The sequence below is a fragment of the Geotrypetes seraphini genome, chromosome 4, assembly GCF_902459505.1.
Source record: "Geotrypetes seraphini chromosome 4, aGeoSer1.1, whole genome shotgun sequence".
NCBI classification, from domain to species: domain Eukaryota; kingdom Metazoa; phylum Chordata; class Amphibia; order Gymnophiona; family Dermophiidae; genus Geotrypetes; species Geotrypetes seraphini.
Window position 1 is genome coordinate 135,820,420 of NC_047087.1, and position 26,789 is coordinate 135,847,208.

Consider the following 26,789-nt stretch of genomic DNA (forward strand, 5'->3'; position numbering starts at 1 on the left):
GGACTTTCTGGAGGCCTGTAAAAGCATGACAACAGATCTTTGGGTCTTGGATATTTTCAGAAAAGTTTACAAATAGAGTTTGCATCCTGTGTCTGACTGGTTCATGGATTCTCTGGCGGGCCGACCAGATTGGGCGATCCAAGTCTGGGCAATATTAAACAGGTTGCTGGATATTCAAGCCATAGAACCAATTCCAGAAGAACACTCCGGCTCGGGGAGATACTTGATAAACTTTGTCATGCCCAAGAAAGATTCCGATGACTGGAGACTCATTCTGGATCTCAAACATGTAAATGCGACCCTGAAGGTTCTGCGTTTCCGGATGGAGACGGTGAGATCTGTCATTGCAACAGTCCAACTGGGAGAGTTTCTGAATGCCCTGGATTTGATGGAGGCTTATCGCCATATTCCAATTTTCCTGGCACACAGAAAGTTCCTGAGATTTCACGTGTTGAAAAATTGCTATCAATTCTCAGTGCTACCATTTGGGCTGGCAAATGCAACCCCCAAACGTTCACCAAGGTGATGGTGATGGTGGTAGCAGCTCATCTCTACAGCACAGGCTGGCTGATTCATACTTATCTAGAAGACTGACTCTTTAGAGCCACCATCCAAGAAGAGGGAGAAAGCAATATGATTTGTGTCAGTAAAACAACAAAATTAGTTTAATGATCAATCACAGAATATAGCAATTCTTACCAAGAGAGGTCTACTGTAAAATTGAACAATGTAGAAACTATTCAGAATGTAGAAACTATTCAGAGACAGACAGTTGGTAAACCATATAGCCAAATAAGTTAAATAACGAAAAAGTAATATGAAATAAAATAGAAAAGGATGAAACTTTAGAATTTTTATGTTAAAAATTATAGAAAATAAACTGTCTCTTTTTTTCTTGAACTGGTTGTAATCAGCTTTGCAGCAAGTTTTTGTAGTGAGTGTATACTGCAATCTAGGCAGTACACATAAGAGAATGCTGCTCAGTGGTTCCATCCATAGAAGATGATGAAATACATAAAGACCTGGCATATAGGGGGTCCAACTTTGCATGTTCATTCTTTAAAAGGAAATGCAAATGTTAAAAAGAAAAAAATCCACAAAATCAAGTGAGTGAGCAGGACAGGGCTAAAAAATTATTCAAACTGAATAATCTCTGAGAATATATGACAAAAGTCATCAGACTTCATTCGTTTTCCAGAGACATAGAAACATGATGGCAGATAAAGGCTAAATGGCCCATCTAGTCTGCCCATCCACAGTAACCATTATCTCTTACTCTCTCCGAGAGATCCCACGTGCCTATCCCAGGCCCCTTTGAATTCAGACACGGTCTCTGTCTCCACCACCTCTTCTGGGAGACTGTTCCATGCATCTACCACCCTTTCTGGAAAAAAATATTTCCTTAGATTACTCTGGAGCCTTTTAACTTCATCCTATGCCCTCTCATTGCAGAGTTTCCTTTCAAATTAAAGAGACCCAACTCATGCGCATTTACATTATGTAGGTATTTAAACGTCTCTATCATTTCTCCCCTCTTCCTCCAAAGTAATAGAAACATATACAGTCATATATACATCAAAGGAACAATATAGGAGATTTCTTTTTAATGGGAACTTAATTTTTTCTAGTTTAGTTAGGATCCAAATAGCTTTATTTACCCTCTTGTGGTGGGTGTCAGAGTGTTAACCTTCTCCCCATGCACTTAGATTTTCAATATCAATCAAAAGGCTAAGAGAGGCTCACAAGGAACATATTAGTTTACAGTTTTATAAATAGTTTCGCAGGTGTGTGTTTGTGTGTGTATGTATATATATATATATATATATATATATATTTTTTTTTTTTTAGGTCATTAAATAAAGTTTGTGTGTCAAAATGTCAGTAAACTTATGGTCTAAATTTTTATCCTTGATTCACTATCAAAAGCTGAGCAGTTGGACATACACAAACATGCATACTTTCTCAGGTACTTGTATAACATTTGCATTTTTCTTTTCACAGAAACTTGCAGTTTCCCGAATAATTTCCTGTTCCCCAAGGAATTTTGTTGCTGTTCTATGTGACAGGTATGGCATGGGAAATGAGAGCATGCAGAGAAAAAATTCAGAGTGGAAATTGGAATTTAGGGTCCATTATGTGCATAAAGTAAACATCTTTCTGTTATGTCCCTTCTGGATTCAGTATGTTAGGTGTTCAATCCCTTCCCGCAATCCAAGAGTTGCAGAAATCATAACACTTTTCTCAGCACATGCTCAATCCCACCTTAGAGAGAGAGTTAGAGCCCCCTGTAGTTTTCAGTTTCTGCAAGCAATCCATGCAGAAGTCTTTTGGATTTGCTCTGCATCTTTTTCTTATTTGTTTGCTTAAAGTTCATCTTTTTCGGTGGCTTAAGTGCCTTGAGACCCCTTTACCGTGGTCCTTTGTTGGAGGAAAGGATGCAGTCCTGTGGAGTCGGACTGCTGCTTCACTGAGAAACTTCAGTGGATCTGTGGAGCTGGACTGCTGCTTCACTAAGAAACTTCAGTGGATCTGTGGAGCTGGCCTGCTGTGTGCCACCCTTCCTGGATTCGGGGTCCATTTCCCTGGGAGCTCGCTTGCCCTCTGACCTTGTCATGGGTTTAAGCTCAGGCTGTATGCATCCCAAGTAAAACATCCTCCAAGTTTCAGGGCACAGGATGCATTTCCCGCCCCTGGTTGTTGTAAGGTAGTCAGGGATTCTCCCTCACATAAGCACATAAGCATTGCCTCTGCCGAGTCAGACCATAGGTCCATCATGCCCAGCAGTCCGCTCCCGCGGCGGCCCCCCAGGTCAATGACCTGTAGTGATCTATTACTCAAGAGCATTTTGTCTTGTATAGTAACCCTCTAATTGTACCCCTGGATTCCCTTACCCTTTAGGAACTCGTCCAATCCCTTTTTGAAACCCAAAACTGTACTCTGCTCAACTACCCCCTCTGGAAGCGCATTCCAGGTGTCCACCACCCTCTGGGTGAAGAAGAACTTCCTAGCATTTGCTCTGAACCTATCTCCCTTCAATTTTTTTGAGTGTCCTCTTGTTTTTGTTGCCCCCGCCAGTCTGAAGAATCTGTCTCTCTCTCCCTTCACTATACCCTTCATGATCTTATAAGTTTCTATCATATCCCCTCTAAGTCTCCGCTTTTCCAGGGAAAAGAGCCCCAACTTCTCCAGCCTCTCAGCATACGAGAGGTTTTCCATGCCTTTTATCATTTTTGTCGCTCTTCTCTGGACCCTCTCGAGTATCGCCATATCTTTCTTTAGGTACGGCGACCAGTACTGGACGCAGTACTCCAGATGCGGTCGCACCATTGCCCTGTACAGCGGGAGGATAACTTCCTTGGTTCTGGTAGTGATACCTTTTTTGATAATGCCCAACATTCTGTTCGCCTTTTTTGAGGCCGCTGCGCATTGTGCTGCCGGTTTCATTGTTTTATCCACCAAAACCCCCAAGTCCTTTTCTAGGTTGCCTTTTCCCAATGTTATCCCCCCCATCATGTAGTTGTACATCAGGTTCCCTTTCCCTATGTGCATAACTTTACATTTCTCCACATTAAAACTCATCTGCCATTTATCTTCCCACTCACTCAGTTTGTCCAGGTCCCTTTGGAGTTTTTTACATTCCTCTACAGATCTAACCTTACTGGAGAGTTTTGTGTCATCCGCAAATTTTATAACTTCACACTTTGTCCCTGTTTCCAAGTCATTAATAAATATATTGAATAGCAGCGGTCCCAGCACTGACCCTTGTGGGACGCCACTTGTGACCCCTTTCCAGTCAGAATAGTGTCCCTTTACTCCTACCCTCTGTTTCCTGTTTGCCAGCCAGTTTTTGATCCATCTGTGTATGTCCCCTTCCACCCCGTGGTTCCACAGTTTCCTTAGAAGGCGCTCATGAGGTACCTTGTCAAAGGCTTTCTGGAAGTCTAGGTATACTATATCTATGTGGTCACCTTTGTCCAAATGTCCGCTTATCCCCTCGAAGAAGTGCAGTAGGTTTGTTTGGCACGATCTTCCAGTACAAAAACCATGCTGGCTTGTTCTCATCAGCTTATTTTTTTCTATGTGCTCACTGATACTGTTCTTGATCAATGATTCGGCCATCTTCCCCGGAACTGAGGTCAAGCTGACCGGTCTATAATTCCCCGGGTCGCCTCCGGTTCCCTTCTTGAAGATAGGTGTAACATTTGCTATCCTCCAGTCTTCCGGTATTACCCCTGTTTTCAGGGATAGGTTACAAATCTGCTGCAGTAACTCCGCTATTTCGTTTCTAAGTTCTCTTAGTATTCTTGGGTGAATTCCGTCCGGGCCCGGCAATTTGTCAGTTTTTAGCCTGGTGGGCAGTAGATGGCTCTGGCCAATTAGTGGGTAAACTACAGGATCCAGAATGCATTGAGTTCTGTAGTTCAGAGTTCAATCCTCATCCAGCAGGTGATGCTAAACTACAGGGTCCAAGATGCATTGAGCTTTGTAGCTCAGAGAACTCAACCCTCATCCAGCAGGTGGCACTAAACTGCATGAACAAGCTACCATGCTGAGTCATGGGGTGGAACCTAGGCAGGAAGAGCTTCATCTGCCCAGTCTGGGATTCATTTTGAGAGGTCCCCGTGAGAGGGCCTAGGAGAGGGTCACCTGTGGGAAGGTGAGAGCCTCCACGAGACTTCCCTGAGCAAAAAAGGTTCAGAAGCTGTGGGTTAAGGAGAACTCCGTGGGAAGCTTGGATAGTAAAGGTGCTGGCTAAGGTAAGCCAATGTTTATTTGGTTGAGGCTATCTGCTGAAGAGCCTAACACTGCTGTGAAAGGAACAGCTAATGTCTGGTATGGCTGAGGTAAGCCACGCAGGTTTTGAAATTGCTGAGAGCTGATTGTTCTATATACAGCATGAATTCCCATTCAGTGTTTATTCAAACACTGTTACACTGGACTAAGAGACTGAACTTAAAGTATAGAGTTTTGGGTTTCTCTGAGCTTGTGAAGGAACAGACTCAGTTCCTGTACATCAATAAAAGTATATTATAAGAGTGTCTAGAAGTGTATATGTGTGTGAATACAGAGAGGGTTGTTAGAAAACCTGGCCCGGAGCACTGCAGGTCCTGGCAATGTGGTGGGAAATGACCACTCGGCTCATCACAGTCATGTAGAGAGAATCCATGGGGGCCTGACTGGCAATCCAAAGATCTTCAAGTCTGGTCATTTTGGAGCTATTCTGAGGCAGAAAATCATTTCCCTTCATTTAGCTGCAGAGAAAAGAGCTAATAGGCAAGGCTCTTCAGTGACTGTGAGTACACCTCTGTTATTTCCTATGGGAATTTAAGGGGTGGTCTGTGAAACTCTCTAAAACTTATTTTTGAGAGGTTTCTGAGAGTAGGGTTCAGGTCTCCCACCTCCTCAAATCGCTATTTTTTATTTTTGGATTTTGTTTATTTTTGCCGTTTTTGTTGCAAATTTTCTAACCGGGTGGATGTGGCAGCTCGTTCTGATCCCGCTTTTGGGACCTTCTGCTCCTCCCTAGATGCTGCTATTGTTTTGGTACATCACCTAACGAACTGAATCCAGAATGGATGTAACAGAATGAAAGATTAGGTTTATGCCTTTGATAATCTTCTTTCTGTTAGTCCCTGAGGATTCAGTACAGCCCACCCTCTCTGTGTAAGCTCAGTTCTGAATCACCTGTTTTTCTATCTTGGTTATTCTCCTTACAGGCTTGAAGATCTTCTAGCCAGTAGATGGATCCTGTGGAGAGTTCGTTCTTCTGCAAGTATGCATATTGCTAAAGCCTGATGCAAAATTCAGAATAAAAAAGTACAGGGATAGAGAGAGAGAATACCTGCATAAATTATGTAAACTGCTTTGGTTGTGTGATAAGAACATAAGCAGTGCCTCCGCCGGGTCAGACCACAGGTCCATCCTGCCCAGCAGTCCGCTCCCGCGGCGGCCCAAACAGGTCACGACCTGTCAGAATCATTAGAAGGGGCTCCCTTGCCACCTTGGCTTCCCATTTAAGTCCTGCCTTCCTATCGAAGCCCTAGCCCTCCGGTCTTTCACATGCACGACCTGGTTGGTTTTTACTCATTACCTGGTGTTACATCCCAGCACCTCTCTCAGTATCCCACGATCCCTTTATCCCTCAGGAATCCGTCCAATCCCTGTTTGAATCCCTGGACCGTACTCTGCCTGATCACTTCCTCCGGTAATGCATTCCAAGTGTCCACGATAGAAATGTGGGATATCAAGTCCAAGACCTTTTACCCCTTAATTAGAGAATGACATGTTGACTGTTTCCAACGATAAGCCACGGCAAATTCACAGGAATAAAGAAAAAATTTGGCCGTCTGCAACGGGTTCGGGAACAAGGCTTTTCACCACACCTTGGGAGTTGTAAAGGGTCTTGTTCCTGCAGTAAAGGATGACTGCTGTGAGTTGCCTCCCTCCTCACCTCCCCTTCCGGCCGGAAGCATCCCCTCATGATCATGGGTCCTATAGACCCCTCCCTCCTGATATGGGTCAAATCATTTGCATGAAAAGTTTATAGTCTAGCTGGATGATAGAACATTAACAAGTAAAAATAATTTTACCTTTTGAATCTTATTAGACTGGTCCTGCACCCCTTCCATGAAGGGTTCAGTGCTGGGATGTCCAATCCAATCCTTAGTCTTATATACCAGGTGATTCTCCAAAGAGACTCGAACCGGTTAACAAAAGTTTACTCAAAGTAATATTAGGGAACAATGGTTAGACAGGAAAGTTCATCTATTACCATCTCTTATTTGTCATCTAAAAATTTATTGAACAGATATGTCTTCAGGGTTTTTCTAAAACATGTCAAAGAGGAAAGAAGTCTGATTTCTGAAGGGAGATCATTCCAGGTTTTCACCAGGGTAAATGCCAGAGAATGGGAAAGTCTACCTAAAGTTTGAATCCCTCTAGTAGAAGGAAATACTAGTTTAAATTTATTATGCCTTTAGTAAAAAGAGGTCGATAAGAGTTGAAAGAAAGGGGAAATAATGGAGAAAAGATCCCATATAGACTCTTAAATACTACAGTGGCCAATGCAGTGCCCTCAATAATGGAGTAACATGATCATATCTGTTCTTACCAAAGATTAATTTGGCAGCCGTGTTCTGAATCAGCTGTAATCTCTTTGTTACACTTACTTAAGCTAAAGTAAAGAGAATTTGCATAGTCCAGAGAAGCCAAGACAATATCCTGGACCAATAATACAGCAAAATGATGTTGATGAAAAAAACCACAAACTCTCCTTAATATTTGTAGATTAAAGAAGCATTTTTTTGATACGTTATTAATTTGGTTAGTCAGAGAAAGAGTGGAGTCCAGAATAAATCCAAGGATTCTAGATAAGAATTCAATCTTCAGAGTATCACTAGAGTCTAATTGTGCAGATGGGGCCAAACCATATTTAGTTTTAGTGGCATTTAATTTCATACGTACAAAGGAAGCCCAACCTTGAAATACAAGAATTGATGTCTGCTGTTAAATTCAACAATGATGGATCAACTTCAAGCAAGATGAAAATATCTTCAGCATATGTAAAAATCGATTTGGAAGTGGATAAATTCAAATATTTCAATGTCATCATATATACATTGAATAATATGGGAGACAGTGGAGATCCCTGGGGTTCTCCACAAACAGGAGACCAAGATGGAGAAAATTTACCCTCAGCATGTACTTGATAAGATTGTAATTTCAAGAAGCCGCTGAACCAATTCGGAACTCTCTGATCCAGGCCAATATTAATCAAAAGTTGTAAAAGAATATTGTGATCCACGACATCAAAAGCTTCCGAAAGATCAAATTGCAACAAAATAGCACAACGGCCATGGACCAAAAAATGTTGAACTTTTGCCATCAGTGCAGTAAGAAGAGTTTCAGTGCTATGGTTCAGACGAAATCCATGTTGAAACGGAAGAAGTATGGAAAATTCATCCAGATATTCTGAAAGTTGCCTTGAAACAATAGATTCCAAAATCTTTGTTAACAGCAGTATATTTGCTACAGGACGATAATGGGAGGGTAATGTAGGATCTAATTCAGAATTTTTTAACAATGGAATGAGTATAATTGGACCCATATCTGATGCAAAGAAACCATTGGTAAGAAGATAATTAACCAACATTGTAAACTAAGGAATAACATATGTAGGAATGCTACAAAAAAATGTTTGAAGGGACATGGTCAAGCAAACATTTTTTTGACCAAATTTATTGCAAAGCTTCAGCAGTTGGCATTCTGTTACTGTACTAAAATTGTGCCGATATCTATCAACTGGAACCTCATTAAAATATTTTTCATTGTAAGGTAGATAGAATGGCCCTGAAATGTTAGAAAATGAAAACCTTATCATTAAAATTTTATCAGTAAAGAAAGTAGCTAATTCTTCTACAGAAGGTGTAATAAGTTTATCAGTCTGATGTTGTAATTGATATTTCCATAATAAAAATAAGGCCTTATTTTGATCTTTTGCTGTATTGATTTTGTTACCATAATATATTTTCCTAGCTTTACACTTCTCCCTCGGTATTCGCAGGGGATAGGGGCAGAGCCGGACCGCGAATGGAGAAAAACCGCGAATAACTTCTGGTCCGGCTCTGACCCATCCCTGCCGCCTTCCCACCTTCCCCCTGGCATTCCGGCCTTACCTGGTGGTCTAGCAGGCCTTCGGAGCAGGAGCGATCTTCCTACGCTCCTGCTCCTTGCAGATTGCCAATAGGAAATGACTGCCATGAGTTCCCGTAGTCTCGAGACTATGACGGAAGCTCACAGCAGCCATTTCCTATTGGCGATCTACACGGGGCAGGAGCGTAGGAAGATTGCTCCTGCCCCGAAAGCCCGCTAGACCACCAGGTAAGGCGAGGGAGGCAGGAACATCCGAAACTATGGTGGTTTTATTCTCCCCCCTCCCCCCCCCAAAAAAAAAAAAAAAATTTGCGAATATGTGAAACTGCGAGTGTCAAAACCGTGAATGGGGAGGGGGAAGTGTAGTGATCTCACGATTATATTCCTTTATCTTCCTTCTCCAATTTATCTTATCTATTTCCCTAACTCTTACCGCTGGTTGTTTATATATTTGTATAATTAAGCAATTAGGCTTTTGCAGAGAGTTCTCTTGGTAAGTTCCTGGGTTATTGTTAATTTGAATACTGGTTTGACTATTTAAATTTGGCTTTGGCATTAGTGTACTAGATTGTTCCAAGCTGCACTACCCTTATATCAGTAATGTCATTGGAATATAGAATTTCTCTGCCTCCCATTGGATGATAAGGGGACACAACCCACTGGTCTGGACTGAATAACAGGATTCAAGAAAATGAAATTGACAGGTAAGAATGTCACCATAATCACAGTGCTGCATATTACTAAATCTAGTCCTTAATGTGTTACTGAGATCAGAATTGAGAGGCAGTACCTGCACAGTAAAATCAACATTTACGCTTTGACTAGTGGGTTATAGGTTTGGTGCAACATACCGTATTTACCCTTGTACAGTAACCCCCAGCATATGATTGTGGCTGTGCCAGATAACAACAAGACAGTTGGCTAACAAGATCCAACGTGGAAGAAATGATAATAGTAAGCTGATGAGAAGATAAGTTTTAATCTTTATTCACTAATCTTGCTTCAGGTTGTTAAAAACAGATGCCTGACGTGGAAAATAAAGTTAAACTTTAATTTTCTCAAGGCGCGCTACGGGGGTTAGTGCGTTGGACATTTCATCACGTGCTAACCCCCGCGGCAGCCTAAAATCCTAACGCCTCGTCAATGGAGGCATTAGGTACTAGCGCGGCAGGCGGTTTAACACGTGGTATTCTGCGCGTTAAACCGCTACCGTGCCTTTGTAAAAGGACCCCTTAGTCTTCAATAAGCTTAAGTTTCCTCACCTTCTGCAAGCTGCAATAACAAGAAAAAGCAAGCTTTATATGTTGTACAATGTACATAAATATAGCCCATCATTAGGGAAGGATTGTGTAAGTTCATTTGAAATAAGAACAGAATTCTATTAAGTCTATATTTATGCTGGTAGCATATGTGTTATTTCTATATAGAATCCCAGCAGAAGGTGAAAAATACCATATCTATAGTCAAAATAAACAGGAAAAAAAATTATTTCTATCCATGATATCTCTTCATCCATTTTCCTGTTTTCCTTTTCCCTCCCAGTCTTCCTGTTATTTATATGTTCCGTTTCGATGTAACATCTGAGCAACTGATACATACACAAACAATCTCGCTGGAGCATAGAGGCTTGGACATCGCATTTGATGCTTCATTGGGGCTCTGGGTATTACAGGAGGACAGAGACAAAATTATTACACTATACAGATTTGTGGAAGGACACTGGCAGGTGAGAAACAAGATCCATCTATTTTGTTATATTCTATCTAGGTATTATAATCTAATCTCTGTTTCAGCAGAACTATTAATTTACTTGTCCATCTTAAAAATTTGTGTCTCTGAATGGGTTGATTTTGCTTGTAACATTACAAAAATGTAGATTGGGTATGTTGAACAAGATCTTCCTTAGATTGCTACCCTTCTGAATGCTTGCATTGTGCCAATTAAGACTTCTTACTGGACCCCATAAAACCAATAGGAGGAAATTTTTTCACTCGGAGGATACTTAGGCTCTGGATCGCATTGCCAGAGGTTGTGATAAGAGCAGATAGTGTAGCTGGTTTTAAGAAAAGTTTGGACAAGATCCTTGAGGAAAAGTCCATAGTCTGTTATTGAGAAAGACATGGGGGAAGTTTCAAGTTTATTAGGATTTTATATACCGCCTATCAAGGTTATCTAAGCGGTTTTTATAATCAGGTACTCAAGCATTTTCCCACTGCTTGCCCTTGATCAGTAGCATGGAATATTGCTGCTCCTTGGGTTTTGGCCAGGTACTAGGGACCTGGATTGGCCACTGTGAGAATGGGCTGCTGGGCTTGATGGACAATTAGTCTGACCCAGTCAGGCTATTCTTATGTTCTTATGGTATAACATTGTAATATACAAACAAACACACTATTATCAAAGAAAGACCTGGGGAAACTTGAACTCATAGAAACTCAATGAGCTGTCTTTACAATAAGAAAAGGCAGCAACCTTCTAGATAACTAGGTAGGTATGTTGAAGAGGTGGAGGGGGGGGGGAAGTATCTTTAAAACCGGTTTCACAAACAGAGCCAAAGTTACTACCTGGGGAGCAGGGAAAAAAAAAAAGCCAGTGTTACCATTGCTACAAGTCAAGGTAAGGCAGATCTATTTTCTTTTGAGTAGTATTTGTGTGAAAGGAACTCTGCATATGGGACTAATTTGGTTATGTCAAGGCAAACGAATTAAACTATTAGCTAAGCTAAAGGTGGTAGATGAGTTTGTTTGAAAGAGCATCAAGCCAGTATAAAAGATATTAGTAACTGAGAACACTGACACCCCCTGAGAAGCATACTTAGTGAATTTCACAATGTCCTTGACTGGGGCAGATTGGTATTTAGTGATTTTAGCACTTTAACTACTACTTTTGATTTGGTAGATCATATCCTTCTGCTAGCTAGACTTTGCAGACATCAGTCTCTGGCACAGTACAGCACAGTTACTTACCGTAACAGTTGTTATCCAGGGACAACAGGCAGATATTCTCAACAGTGGGTGACGTCACCGACCGAGCCCCGCAGCGGACAGCCTTGAAAGCAGACTTGCTTGAAGATCTTTATAAGAGCTTCCGAGCACTGCAGTGCGCATGCGCGAGTGCCTTCCCGCCCGAGTAAGGTGCGCGTCTTCTGTGAGGGACCTCAGTTCAGATACCTAGCTAAGAAGCCAACCAGGGGAGGAGGGTGGGTTGTGAGAATATCTGCCTGCTGTCCCTGGATAACAACTGCTACGGTAAGTAACTGTGCTTTATCCCAGGACAAGTAGGCAGCATATTCTCAACAGTGGGTGACCTCCAAGCTAAGCATAATGGGATGGAGGGAGAGTTGGCAAGTTAAGAAAAGAGATTTTGCAAAACAGATTGGCCAAAATAGCCATCTCTTCTGGAGAAAATACCCAGACAGTAATGAGAGGTGAAAGTATGAACCGAGGACCAAGTGGCAGCCTTGCAGATTTCCTCAATAGGAGTTGATCAGAGGAAAGCTACAGACGCCACCATTTTTCGAACTCTGTGACCCATGACTCGACCCTGCAGAGGGAGACCAGCCTGAGCATAGCAGAAAGAGATGCAAGCAGCCATCCGGTTGGAGATAGTTCGCTTCGAGACAGGATGCCCCAACTTATTTGGATCGAAGGAGATGAAAAGCTGAGGGGCTGTTCTGTGAGGTCCACTGAGGTATACGAAGGTGAAGTCTGACAAAAGGAGTCATGTGAACTGTAGAAGCCATGTGACCTAGTAAAATCATCATTTGTCTCGCTGAAACTGACGTGAGATGAGACACCTAATGGCAAAGGCGAATGAGGGCGGCCTGACGAGGTTGAGGCAGGAATGCTCTGAGCTGTACCGTGTCCAGAATGGCCCCGATGAATTGGAGAGACTGAGACGGTTTCAGCTGGGATTTTGGAAAGTTGACTTCGAACCCCAGACTTTGGAGGAACATAACAGTCTGTTGGGTCACTGCAATAACCCCTTGTTGAGAGGGGGCTTTTATAAGCCAATCGTCCAGGTATGGAAAAACTTGAAGATCCTGGGTACTGAGGGCAGCAGCTACCACCACCAGACACTCGTGAAGACTCTGCGGGATGAGAAAAGGCCAAAAGGAAGAACTCTATACTGCAGATGAAGGTTCCTCACCCTGAACCTGAGGAATTTGGAAGCTGGATGAATGGGGATATGAGTGTAAGCCTCTTTGAGATCCAGAGAGCATAGCCAATCTCCCCGATTCATCAGGGATAAAGAATTGGTAAAGAAAGCATCAGAAACTTCTCTTTGACTAGAAATTTGTTGAGGGCTCTGAGGTCTAGCATGGGTCGCATTTCCCCCGTCTTCTTGGGAACCAGAAAATAACGGGAGTAAAAACCCTTTTCCCGTTGATGTAAATGGACTTCTTCGACAGCTCGAAGGCAGAGAAGAGCCTGAGCTTCCTGAAGAAGAAGGGGAAGTTGCGACGAATTTGAAGGACACTCTCTTGAAGGACGATCTGGAGGTACCTGAAGAAAGTGTAGAGAGTACCCTTCCTGAGGGATGGTAAGAACCCAGAGATCTGAGGTGATCAGTTGCCACTGGGGATAAAAATGGTGAAGACGACCTCCAATGGGCAGAAGAGAATTCTGATGTAGGGAGATTGGCATGCTCAGACTGGGAACGTCAAAAAGACTGAGCTGGTTTGGTTGCAGCAGGTGGTTGAGCTTTCTGTTGCTGTGGTGGCCTTCTAGGCGGAGGCCTGGAAAAAGCTGGCGTCGTTTTATGAGAATAACGACGTGGTGGTTGTTTGTATGGCCGAGCAGGAGGAGTTTTAGGCTTCGGCCGAATCAACGAAGCAAATGAGCGCTCATGTTCAGAGAGGCGCTTCGTAGCAGCTTCAGTGGATTCATCAAACAGTTCATTTCCTTGACAAAGCAAGTTGGCTAGGCGGTCCTGCAAATTGGGGTCCATATCAACAATGCGGAGCCAGGCTAGGCGACGCATGGCTACTGCAAAGGCAGAGATCCTGTAAGAGAGCTCAAAGGCATCGTATGTGGCTTGTAGCATAAAGAGGCAAAGTTGAGACAGAGTTGTGATAATCTGCTTGAATTCCGGAAGACACTGCTCCTCAAGAGCCGGGTTGAATTTAGGCATCAATTTGAGGAAGTAGTTGAAATAAGTAGTGAAAGTGTAGTTATAATTCAGAATTCGGTTAGCCATCATGGAATTTTGATACAATCTAAGGCCAAACTTGTCCATGGTACGGCCCTCCCTGCCTGGAGGGACCGCTGCATAGATCTTTGATGGATGAGATTTCTTTAAAGAGGATTCCACAACTAAAGACTGGTGGGATAATTGGGGGTTTTCAAAGCCCTTGCAAGGTACTGTGCAATATCTGAATTCCAGCTTGGATGGAATAGCAGTAATGGAATAAGGAGTTTCCATATTCCTGATGAAAGTTTGCTTCAAAATTGGAGTCATAGGAAGGCGCAAGGTTTCCTTGGGTGGATAAGGCAACTCCATATCTGCCAAGTATTCAGGAGTGTATTTAGAATCAGAATGGAGGTCCAGCTGCAAAGCTTTCCCCATGTCGAAAACGAACCTGGGAAAAGAGGCAGACTTCAAAGTCGAGACATCTTCCGGAGAAGGAGTGAAAGACCGAGGCACTGCAGAGTAGGAGGGAGAAGCCTCTCTGGAATACTGAGATAGAGGCTCCGAGTCCAGGCACAGAGTGATTGAGGAAGCTGCACTACCTGCGTGAGGAGGAGTCAGTGAGTGTTTGCGCTTCAAAACCCTCGATGGTGAAGTTCCTGGGGTTCGTGGAACAGATGGGTCGAGGCAGGAGGAGAAGAATCCCTCGGAGGCGGTCTCGATGGAGGAGTCCTCGACCTCGATAGACTTCGAGGAGAATCAGCCCGTGTAATGGCTTTTCGAGACTTATGTTTAGATTTGGAAGAAATCTCAGGAGCCCTAGATAAACGAGGCATAGAAGTCTCAGTATCCAAAGAAAGTGAAGGTTTCTGTGGCAGAGATGTCTCTTTAAAAAGCTTTGAAGCTAGATGCCTCGAATGTCTCAAGCGATGCTTTGGTCGAGGCTGAGGAGACATTGTCCGAGGAGTAGGTGAAGAGTCACTAGATGAGAACTGGCGAGGCTTCCGAGGCTTGCCTCGAAGTGCTTCGACAGGAGTCCCAGACTGCTGCTCAGGCTGGCTCGAAGGAAGCAGGGTCGAGGACGGAAGGAGTTGAGCCACGACCGAGGAAATATGAGTGGTCAGAATGGCTTTCAACATGTCCTCGAACATAGGCACTGAGACAAAAGGATCAAGTCTCGAAGGTGCAGCAGTGCGCTCCAAGGAGGGCGACCTCAAGGATGAGTATTCCCGATGCTTGGAGGCACACTTAGCTGGAGATCTTGAGGAGGCTGGCAAGACCGTAGATACGGCATGGGATGCCTGAGACTTTGGGGGCTTCTTAGCAATGGTACCTGAAGGAGAGACAGGAGACTTACCCTCAAGGTCTTCAGAGGAGGTGCCGCCGAGGCTGAAGAAGTCGAGGTCGAGGCCTTGGTGGAGGCAGAGGCTGGAGTCGAGGTCAAGGCCTTCTCAGGCGGTGGGTCCATGGTGCCAAAAGGTTGAAGAAAATTGGCACAGCGTCAACGAAAGGCCCGAGGTTGAAGGGTAGCACAGCGCAGACAAGCGTCGGGGCAATGTTCAGAACCTAAACAGACCATACAACGACAATGGGGATCGGTGATAGAAATAGTCTTGTTGCACTGCCTACACCTTTTGAACACGGTAAGAGGCCGGGACATAGAAAAAATATAGTCCGACGTACCGAACGAGGTGAGCGGCCAGGCCTAGGCTCTAAGGTTGCTGACCTGACTGAAAAGAAGAAAAAAGTCGAATAAACGTTTTTTTGTTTTTTAAAAGAAAGAATGGTAAAACGCGAGCACAGTGACTTAAATAATAAAAAAGCCACGGTGAGAGAAGGCAACGAAGGCTGCAGAGCTGAAAAGAAGAGGACTTCTCGGCTCTGCGGAAAACATTGAACTGAGGTCCCTTACAGGAGATGCGCGCCCTAACTCTGGCGGAAAGGCACTCACGCATGCGCACTGCTTTCGAGGCTGTCCGCTGCGGGGCTCCGTCGGTGACATCACCCACTGTTGAGAATATGCTGCCTTCTTGTCCTGGGATAACTCGTTGATTCGCTGCTCACTTGACTAAATGCTCCTTCTCTGTTAGTTTTCCTTCTCCTGTAGCTTATATATTCTTCTGAAGTGTGCCATAATAGAGCTCTTTTCTTGCACAACTTTATTTTTCCTTAATCCTCTTACAACTACTGTTCAGGGTCAAGAGATTTCTGCCTATTGTTGAGCAGACACAATTCTCCTTGTTGCTCCTCTCCACCTTCCTACTCCTGACTTCACATCTTCAGATGTCACAGCTTCTAGGTAAACTGCCTTGCTCTGAATCCATCTAAAATGGATTCTCAGCCTAGTCCTTTGGAACACAATGAATCCGCTTGACATGTGAGAATAGGCTGCCTGCTTGTTTTGAGATAAAGCACAGTTACTTACTGTATGTAACATGTGTTATCCAGGGACAGCAGGCAGCTATTCTCACACAACCCACCCACCTCCCCTGGTTGGCTTCTCTGCTAGCTATCTGAACTGAGGAGACGCGCACTGTGCTGGGCGGGAAGGCACTAGTGCATGTGCGGTGCAGCAGACTTGAAACTTCTGAGTTTCTTCAAGCAAGTCTCTGAGGCTGTCCACAGCCGGGCTCTGTGGATGACATCACCCACATGTGAGAATAGCTGCCTGCTGTCCCTGGATAACACCCGTTACGGTAAGTAACTGTGCTATTTGGGGCAAATGTGACGAAAGATCAAATTTAGGGTGGCTCAACATCTTAGTAATCTCAGATTGGGTAAGGAGAATACCCCGCTTGTTTCGCACTGGCAAAAAATGCTCATAAGGTAGAGGATATGCGGTTTGTGGTTTTGATTCAAGTGTCTTTAACCAAGTGGTGGTAATATTTCTGAGGTTCTATTTAGAAGGGAACAGAGATTAATTTATGAGTGGAATATAGTTGAGCCTTATGGACTCAACAAAGAAGTGAAATGGGATCTGTTGTAACAGGAATGGGGGCTGAATATGGTTGTATTCAACAAAGAAGTAGACTGGAAGTTGTTATAACTGGAACAGGAGTTGTTTGAACAGGAATATAAGTTTTATGGAGAGGAAGCGAGGTCATGCAGTTTGATGGTGTGTTTCTTGCTTGTCAGCTGATCCTGGCTTGTGCCGAACCCTGGGTCCCTGCTCGAGTCATGCTTAGTTTACTGGTAGGTGAATGGTGTTTTAAAGATTTTGGTGAGGTTTTAGTATGAATGAAAGGGAATGTATGTGAATTATTTTGTATTGTAGGTGAAGTTGTGATGTTGGTGAGCCTTGCAAACATAGTTCCTGAAGACGCCAGGTGGCGAAACACAGTCTTGTGTTGAGCTGAATGCTTTATGAATTGAAGAACAGGACCATCATGAGGACAGAGAGGCCTGCCGATTGTGTTTAAGAAACTGTGATTTTCATGTGCTAGCCACAGATGTCAAAGTTGGTCCTCGAGGGCCGCAATCCAGTCAGGTTTTCAGGATTTCCCCAATGAATATGTATTGAAAGTAATGCATACAAATAGAACTCATGCATATTCATTGGGGAAATCCTGAAAACTTGACTGGATTGCGGCCTTCGAGGAGCGTAGACTGTTGTGGAACTCTCAGTTTGAAGCCTCTCTGACAAGATGATCATGGACTAATGAACTAATCAAGATCCAGTTTTGGATAAAAGTAATCTAAATGACTGTAGTATGTGTGTGAAAGTTGGGAAATGAGTGTGAGTGATAGGGATTAGGTTCACAAACTAAATTATTCTGATATTAAGTATTGGTAAGTTGTAAAAGTACTGTAATGAAATGAACTGTGGGAGATAAGATTAAAATTGAATTGATTCAGATAATACTTGTTTGTATTAAATATTTCATGTATAACAATTTTTATTGAAAGAATCAAATAATCAGTACAATAGGATAATACAAAAATACATTCAATACAATAAGAATCACAAGAATATTTCATACAAATTTAAATCATTCTTTCAAATTTAATTTCCATATAAATTAATTCAATCTTATCTACACCCCCCTTAATTCCATTCCCTACCCACTATCTTCCCCTAAATGAAATCCCACACCCTGAATGAAAGTTAACAAAAATAAAGAATTAAAATAAATAACTGGAATGTAATTAGTAAGCCTAATTTTCATAATAAATCATTGATAACCAAACTTTGTATTTTTGGTGAAAGATTCTGAATATAAAGATCCCAAACCTCCATAAAAAGACGAGTTTTTTTAGGGGAACTGCGAACCTCCCAACTCAAATAAAAATAAGCGATGTAATTGATTCCTCCAATGCCCAAAACTTGGAGATTCTTTCTGCAACCAAAATTGCATAATACATTTATGTCCAATCATGCAGGCTTTCTGAAATAAAAGACATTTTAGTTGGCCAAAAATCCCACAAGCTGATGCTTTACCAAAAATTATTCCCCTAGGACAACCCACTATCAAATTACCCCATAAAGAACCCAAAAATAATAGGATGGCAGACCAAAATGAGTTGATCAAAGGACACAACCAAAAAGCATGAGATAATGTGCCAGGATTAAATATTAAATATTTTAATAGCTGGTTTTAAGAATTTGAGTTATCCAATAAGCAGCTATTTAACTAACTGGGGAAAAAAACCCAAGATTAGGCTTTAGGTTATACAAATTCTTTATGGATAACTTGGAAACCAGACTGACTTCTTGTGCCCTTAGGAGTGGGTTGAAAAGCCCCTGGATTACTGGCAGGCAACTCAGTACATACTGTATGTTGTTCCTTGCTCCTCCAGTACTACTAGTGGATTTGTTTTATTACCTTGGAGTTATTGATTATTCTCTCTGTTCAAGTCTGTTTTATTCAGAAATTCTCTCTTGTCACACAGCATTTTGGTTCTTGTTTGTAACTAAAGTCACTTTTAGGATTCGGGGGAGGGGGGGTCTGGTGTGGTGGTGGAGGGTTTTGGGGTTTGTTTGTTTTTTAATTATTTTGTGATTCTTCTCAATTACGCTTGGTTTGTTAATTTGGCATGCTTTCCTTTGTTAGAATGTTTGTGAAGATGAAGGATTAAGGAAAATATCTACTATCTTTCAGAAGCACTTGGCCCATTTACAGGGTAAGAAACAGTAAATGCTACCTCTTAACTACATTTTCATTTTCCTCAAAGTCATTGTACTTTCTCTTCCTACTTTGGTGTTGGGAGTAGAGAATGATATTGGACAAATTTTTCCCTGTCCCCAGGGGTACTCATTTTTCTGTCCTGGCAAGTTCTTTTCCTGTCTCTGAGGCTTGTGCAGATGAGGCCAGAGCTTTCAGGAATGGAGCAAACACTTTAAAATTTTAAGTGTTTGAGGCTTGTGCGGTTAAGGAATGGGACAGGGACGAAACTCGGGACAGGGGAAATTGAGTTCCTGTGGGGACATGGAAAAATTTGTCCCCATGTCTTTCTCTAGTTAGAGCTTTGTTTTAACCCCTTGTAGAGATGAAGGTGTTCTATTTTCTTCTCCTTTTTGCACTGTCGGTGTTCATTATCTCCTATGATGTCTCAGATAATGCTGTGGTGCTAAGGTAAAATGAGTCAGGGCAGAAGAGTTTAGTGCTGATTTGTCACTGCTAAGGTGATACGGGGGGAATGATAATGATAGAAACATTTAAAATACTGAAGGGAATAGACTTAGTAGATAAAGACAGGTTGTTCACCCTCTCCAAGGTAGGGAGAACGAGAGGGCACTCTCTAAAGTTAAAAGGGGATAGATTCCGTACAAATGTAAGGAAGTTCTTCACCCAGAGAATGGTAGAAAACTGGAATGCTCTTCTGGAGGCTGTTATAGGGGAAAACACCCTCCATGGATCCAAGACAAAGTTAGACAAGTTCCTGCTGAACCGGAGCGTACGCAGGTAGGGCTGATCTCAGTTAGGGCACTGGTCTTTGACCTGGGGGTAGAGAGTTGCGCGGGGACAGAAATCCCACCCGTCCCCGCCAAAGTCCCACCCGTCCCCGTGAGGAATCCCACCCGTCCCCACCCGTCCCCGTGAGGAATCCCTCCGTCCCCACCCGTCCCCGCGAGGAATCCTCTCCGTCCCCGCCCGTCCATATAAACTTCAGAAATAGTTATTTCATTTAATTATGCTACTGAATTAAAGGCTCTGGTAGAAACCCATTTACAAATAAGCAAAAAGACTTTATTAGTTTGAAAATATTAATTGGGAAGAATACATACTTTGCAAATGGGTTTCTACCAGAGCCTCTAATGTTTATAAATTTTTATCAACACAACTAATATACTACTTTATCCTGAAGCAAAATAAAAAAAATAAATATAATTCTTTTCCTACCTTTGTTGCCTGGTTTCTGCTTTCCTCATGTTCTCATTCAATTCCTTCCATCCACTGTCTCTCTTCCTTCTGCATCTTTCATTTGCTCTGTTACTGTGCCTCTCCCTTTCTTCCCCCTTCCAAATTGGTCTGGCACCCATCTTCTTCTCTCCGCTCCCCCCATAGTTTGGCATCTGTCTTCTTCCCTGCCAGCGTCTTCTCCCTACTCTCTCTTCCCCATTTCCTTTCAGCGTCCTTCTCCCCCCATCTTCCCCATGTCCTGTCAGCGTCCTTCTCCCCCCTCTGTCTTCCACATGTGCTTTCAGTGTCCTCCCCCCTCTGCTTACCCATGTCCTTTCAGCGTCCTTCTCCCTCTCTGTCTTCCCCATGTCCTTTCAGCGTCCTTCTCCCTCTCTGTCTTCCCCATGGCCTTTCAGCGTCCTTCTCCACCCCCCCCCGTCTTCCCCATGTCCTTTCAGCGTCCTTCTCCACCCCTTTGTCTTCCCCATGTGCTTTCAGCATCCTTCTCCCCCCTCTGTCTTCCACAAGTGCTTTCAGAGTCCTTCCCCCCCCCTTCCCATGGCCTTTCAGCGTCCTTCTCCACCCCTTTGTATTCCTCATGTGCTTTCAGCGTCCTTCTCCCTCCTCTGTCTTCAAGTGCTTTCAGAGTCCTTCCCCCCCTCCTCCCGTCTTCCCCATGGCCTTTCAGCGTCCTTCTCCCCACTCCTTCTCTACCGCCCCGGGTGCAGCACAGCCGGCCAGGTCCCCTTACTTTTGTGCCACTTCCCCGACCGACTGACAACAGCCCCGGTCCGACAAACCTTCCTGCCCTTAACTGCGAATCTAAATTACCTTATTACAGCTGCTGTAAGAAGATAATTTAGATTCGCGGCTACAGGGCAGGGAGGATTGTCGGACCGGGGCTGTTGTCGGTCGGTCGGGGAAGTGCCACAAAAGTAAGGGGACCTGGCCGGCTGTGCTGCAACCGGGGCGGGGTGTGGCGGGGCGGACCGCCCCCTCCCTTGGTAGCCACTCGAACCGCGAGGCTACTCTCCTCCTTACCTGCACTGCCTGCAGCACAGAGCCAAACGGAAGTCTTCCCGACGTCAGCGCTGACGTCGGAGGGAGGGAGGGCTTTGTTTAAGCCCTCCCTCCCCTCCGACATCAGCGCTGACGTCGGGAAGACTTCCGTTCGGCTCTGTGCTGCAAGCAGAGAAGGTAGGGAGAAGAGCCGCGCGACTGAGTACATCCAGCCCCGCAGGAACCCCGCGAACCTCGGAGGATTCCCGTCGTCCCCGTTCCCGTGCAGCTCTCTACCTGGGGGCTGCCACGGGAGTGGACTACTGGGCGCGATGGACCACTGGTCTGACCCAGCAACGGCAATTCTTATGTTCTTATGACATTGATGCTGAGGTAACAGGGAGAGTGGAGGATTTACGTTACTTTTGCTTTGATTTATTTATAAACACTAGTTCCTAATTCTAGATAACTGATATAACAGCATTGATAGTAAGATTAAAAAAAAACTTCTACATCCAATAAAAGCACTTAAAGACGCCAAAAACTAAATCATACATATCAACCAAATAGAATGGTAGCAAAAAATCTATACAGCAATACATGCCATTTTATAGAAGGACTAGTCTTTAAGCCCGTTACATTAACGGGGCTAGAATAGATGTGTGTGTCTGTCTTTCTCTCTCTCTCTCTCTCCTTGGCCGCTGTCTGTCTGTCTTTTTTTCTTTGTCTCTCTCCTTGGCTGCTGTCTGTCTGTCTTTTCTTTGTCTCTCTCCTTGGCCGCTGTCTGTCTTTTTTTCTTTGTCTCTCTCCTTGGCCACTGTCTATCTCATTCTTTCTGTCTGTCATTCCCTTTTCCCTCTCCTCCTGTTATGCCATGCCTGCCTGTTCCTTGGCCCCCTTCTGTTCCCCCCTCCCAGAGGAAAGCATCAGTGTTCTCCCTAGCATGTTTTAGCCGAGCGCTTCCAGCTGTCATCTTTCATCCACAGATCTACAAGCAGCCCTGCTCATCCCACCACCAGCATCGAGGCCGCGCGCCAATCCTCTTCCCTGTCCCTACTCCTTCACTGTGAGCAGGAAGTGGTAATTTGCATAGCGTTCCAGGCCAAGCGCCAACCCTCTTCCCCGCTCCTACTCATTCACCGTAAGCAGGGAGGGATAATTTGCATAGCGTTTGTGGTGCGTGGCCTCGAACGCTATGCAAATTACCCCTCCCTGCTCATGGTGAAGTAGGGGCGGGGAAGAAGGTTGGCGCGCAGCCTGGAACACTATCGGGGTTGGGTGAGGCTAAGTGGGCATGCTCGTGCGCATTGGGTCAACGCATCAGCCTGAGTGGTCACTTCTTTGCTTTGTTGGGTGGGCAGCTGCAGCGCATGTGGCCGAGAAGCACAATGGGCAGGCTGGGCAGGGCTGATGCTGTTGATGCTCATCTCGCCGCCCTTGTTCTTGTTGCACGGCCGGTGGCGAAAACGGTGTAGAGCTGGCTACCGTGGACTGGGAGCGGGTATTGCTGGCTCAGCGGCAGCAGTTGCACGTGCTTTTCACACGCTATGGCAACAACAGCTCGCCGACGGTGCAAGGCTTTCGGCAGCTCCTGCACAGCATCGGTTTGGGGCAAGAGGAGGAGGAAGGTGCCCGGTTCCTGTTGCTCACCGCAGCTTGGCTCTGGCAGCGCCCACAAGCCCCAAACCACTAACTAGACACACGCAGCCCAAGGCCATTACAGCCAGTACCCCGGAGCCCCAGGAGGTGAGTCGCCGAGTGCCACTAAACTGATTCATTATTTGCCTGTGACTTCTGGTGTTTAGGATTAACACTCTCCATCCAACCCTTGACTTTAAACACACAAGTCTGGAAGTCTAAGCACATTTATTTATTTATGTTTATAAATATTTGGGAACATAAAACATAGTGAAAGCTAGTTGCAACCTTGCCCCCCCCCCCAAAAAAAAAAAAAAGATTCTGCAGTGGGAGGGTTGTAACTGGTGTTATTTAATAGAGCAGGGACTGGATGCTTGAAGAATGTGATAATTTTTAACTGCCCAATGTGAGCTGTATACAGTATATAGACAAGTCACTTAATCCTATCCCATATGTTAGATAGATTGTGAGCCCACCGGGACAGAGAGGGAAAACTGCTTGAGTACCTGAATAAATGCATATAAACCGTTCTGAGCTCTCCTGGGAGAAAGGTATAGAAAACTGAATAAATAAATAAAAATTAATTAATTTAAGGCATTATGGGTTTAGATATGCTGATTTGTTGGAGGCAAGGGATGGCAAAATGTTTTTGTGCTTAGTTTTATAGTTTATCTGTAGCAGGTTGGTACAGCATGGACAAGGATGCCTGGCATAGACAAGTGCATTAGAATATGACATCTATGTTTTGAATGGTGTACAAAGTTGTAACGTGGAAGGATGAGCTGTTGAGAGAGATAGAAGAAAAACTAAACCCTGAGCATGTTTTTTGAAGATGTCTTCCCTCCTCCCCCCCCCCCCCCCGAGTACCATGAATAGAACTAGTTTGCATCTTTCTGCTCTGCTGCACCTGAATGAACTTGTTTTCTTCTTAGTATCCTTTGACTTATTCAAAGAAGGTATTGTTTTCCTAGTATGGTAGTCCTGAGGTTATTTATGCAATTGCAGTGCTGTAGAGAAACACTTTTCTAGATTATACATCTTATTGTTTGGGGGTGTATTTGGGGGAGGTATCCTTGCTTTTAAAGTTGGACTTATAAATGTATTCTGTATTATTATTATTTTTGTATTAATAGGATTTTTATAATTTTGACATTTGGGAGGAGTATTCTAATGGTTGTATAGTAGGGTTGTGTCTTGCAGTGTTCCCGCTAAGCTGCGCTGGGGTGCGCTGGCGCACAAAATATTACCTCGCAGCGCACAAGTTTCTCGTCACAGCGCACACAGTGTAGAGCACAGTTCTTCAACCGCCGGTCCGCAAACAAAATCTTGCCGGTCCGCGAAGGATTCGGTCCCCGCCGCAACGAAAGGCCGGCGTCAGCTGACTTGCAACTTCCTGTTGTAGTCGCTGTGCCGGGACTCCTGCCTTCGCCGGGACTCCTGCCTTCCACCGCGTTTGCCTCCTGCCTTGTCTCCGCACCTCCAGACCAGCAGCGGCAGCTGTGTATGCTTTTAACTTCGGCACAGAGCTGCCCCTAATCAATAGTTTAGCGCGGTTTCATAAGGCAGCCTCGGGGCCTTTGCTAGGCCGGCCCACATCGCATCATCGAAGCGGGCCGGCTATCAAAGGCCCCGAGGCTGCCTCATGAAACCGCGCTAAACTATTGATTAGGGGCAGCTCTGTGCCGAAGTTAAAAGCATACAGAGCTGCCGCTGCTGGTCTGAACTCTTGGGCCGCTGAAGGAGGGCAAAAAGCAGCTGTCCTGGAGGTTTCCCTTCCTCTCGCCTTTACAGGTTCCTTTTTTCCACCTTTTTTTTTTTCCTTCAAACGGCAACGGGCCCCAGCATCGACATCAATCAAGTAAGTTCCACTGTCAATCAAGCGGTTCTGCTCGGCCAAAGCTTCCCCTGTGACATGAGCCACCCTCAGGGGAAAGAAAGTGACCCACAAAGGTGAGGGGAAGGGGGGGAGAGGAGGGAAGGTGGGGGGGGGAGAGAGAGAGAGAGAAGGGGCAGATGATGGAATGGAGGAGATGAGAGAGAGAGAGAAGGGGACAGATGATGGAAGTGAGAAGAAGGGAGAGAGAGCAGAAGGCAGATGGATGTCAGTTGAGAAGGGAGAGCAGATGCTGAATGGAAGTGGGGAAAGAACACATACTGGATGGAAGGAGGAGATAAATAAAGGGGGAAGAAAATAGTAAGATAATGGAGGGGTGAGGGAAAGGGGTGACAAGCTGTGTGTAGACACAGTGAAAAGAGGGAAACGGGACTAAATAGTAAGAAAGAATTTAATTTAGATGGAGGCAGAAAATAGAGAAGGAAGACCAGAGAAGAAAAGGGAAGAGAGAGCAGAGAATGATCAGATCTGAGTGGAGGAAATGAGAAGAGAGATATGCTAAAAACCACAGGGGGGAGGGAAGGATAGAGATGCAGTTATTTTGAAGCTACACTGTTAAGTTAATATGCTGTTGGTAGAGTTGCAGTGGCATCCTAAACATATTTCTGGCAAGCCAACTGTATATGGTGACATTATTAGAAGATGACTGTGTGAAACTTTAGGGAACTTGGATGCCAATCAGTTTTTGGAAGCCAAAGGAAAACATACATTTTTTGTATGCTATACTGTATGTTTGGCTCGTTTCTACTTCAGTTTTGTTCTTGCCTTTTCGTTTTGTCTTCCTTCCACCATCTCTTATCTGCCTTCCTTATCATCCTTTTCAATGTGATTTGGCAGCTCCTGTCAATCATAGGCTGGCTGTGCAAGATTGCTAATTCTAGATGCCTGGGTGACCTAATGCCTGTGCATGTGATTTTCTGTTTTTGTGTTTAAAACATTTTGCTGAAAGCACAACAGTGCAAAAGAGTAAAACAGATTTTATGCTGTTTATTCTAGGAATAAGCAGTGGGCTTTCCTAAGTCCATCTTAATAATGTCATGCAGATTTTTTAAGGAAATTATCCAAATCTTTTTTTAATTACATGTTGAATGAAAAATATTTTCCCAGGTTTGTTTTAAATCTACTACTTAAAAGCTTTATTGCATGCCCCTTTACTCCTAGTATATATTTATTTTTATTTTTTAGTATATATATATTTATCTTTTGGCATGGCCCATCAGTTATAGCATTTGCTACATGATGGGCCATGCCAAAAGATAAATGTAGCATTTGCTACATGAATTGATTTTTTGTCACGTATGGTTAAGGGGCTGGAGGAGTTGCCGTACAGCGAAAGATTAGAGAAACTGGGCCTCTTCTCCCTTGAGCAGAGGAGATTGAGAGGGGACATGATAGAAACATTCAAGGTACTGAAGGGAATAGACTTAGTAGCTAAGGCAGGGAGAACGAGAGGGCACTCTCTAAAGTTGAAAGGGGATAGATTCCATACAAACGTAAGGAAGTTCTGTGGTAGAAAGCAACATATTTATTTGGCTCATAACTTGCTGGCGCCCGATATTTTTAGCTCACAGTGAAAAAAGTTTGCTCACAACACCCGCCCGCTTAGAGGGAACACTGTGTGTACATGAAAAATGAATGGAAGAAATTGCATTACAATTAGTACTATTATAATGGGAGTGGGGTAAGGGACGGAGCTAGGACTGAGGTACTCAGTTGGTATTTGTTAGACTTAAGGGGGTACTTGGCTTGAAGAAGTTGAGAAACATTGGTCTCTAGGTGACTAGTATGGAGTTCACTCAGTAAGGGTCCCTTTTACAAAGCCACAGTAGTGATTCTCCCATGGCATATACACCAAAGTCCATCCAATTCCTATGGGCTGCAGTTCATTTGCTGTGGCAGAATTGCTATCGCAGCTTTGTATAAGGAGCCCTAAGGCAGGAACTACTGTCTCTGTGCTGTATCTTAAAACATAGATTGCCGGGAATGCAAAGCATTAACTGATTCAACATGAGTTTGAAGTTGGTTGAATACCACTCTCTCAAGTACGGTAGTTTTGAAAGAAATGGCCAGTAGTTATTCGGAATAAGAGGCTCTGCATTACTTTTTTTTCAAGGGTGGCTTAAATGCTACTGGAA

General features: G+C 44.0%; 2 protein-coding genes across 5 annotated transcripts in view; one reads left to right on the top strand and one right to left on the bottom strand.

Annotated features, from left to right (window-relative positions):
• The window catches only part of WDR4 (WD repeat domain 4), a 140,438-nt gene that overhangs the window by 110,449 nt on the left and 3,200 nt on the right, over positions 1-26,789 (top strand). For both annotated transcript variants that reach the window (XM_033940459.1, XM_033940458.1), the window contains 3 exons: positions 2,002-2,066; positions 10,195-10,378; positions 18,834-18,903. In XM_033940459.1, the coding sequence (XP_033796350.1) occupies positions 2,002-2,066; positions 10,195-10,378; positions 18,834-18,903 (319 nt within the window). The remainder of the gene's footprint in view (positions 1-2,001; positions 2,067-10,194; positions 10,379-18,833; positions 18,904-26,789) is intronic.
• Positions 1-26,789, bottom strand: part of SLC37A1 (solute carrier family 37 member 1) — a 368,358-nt gene that overhangs the window by 101,472 nt on the left and 240,097 nt on the right. The window lies entirely within an intron of this gene.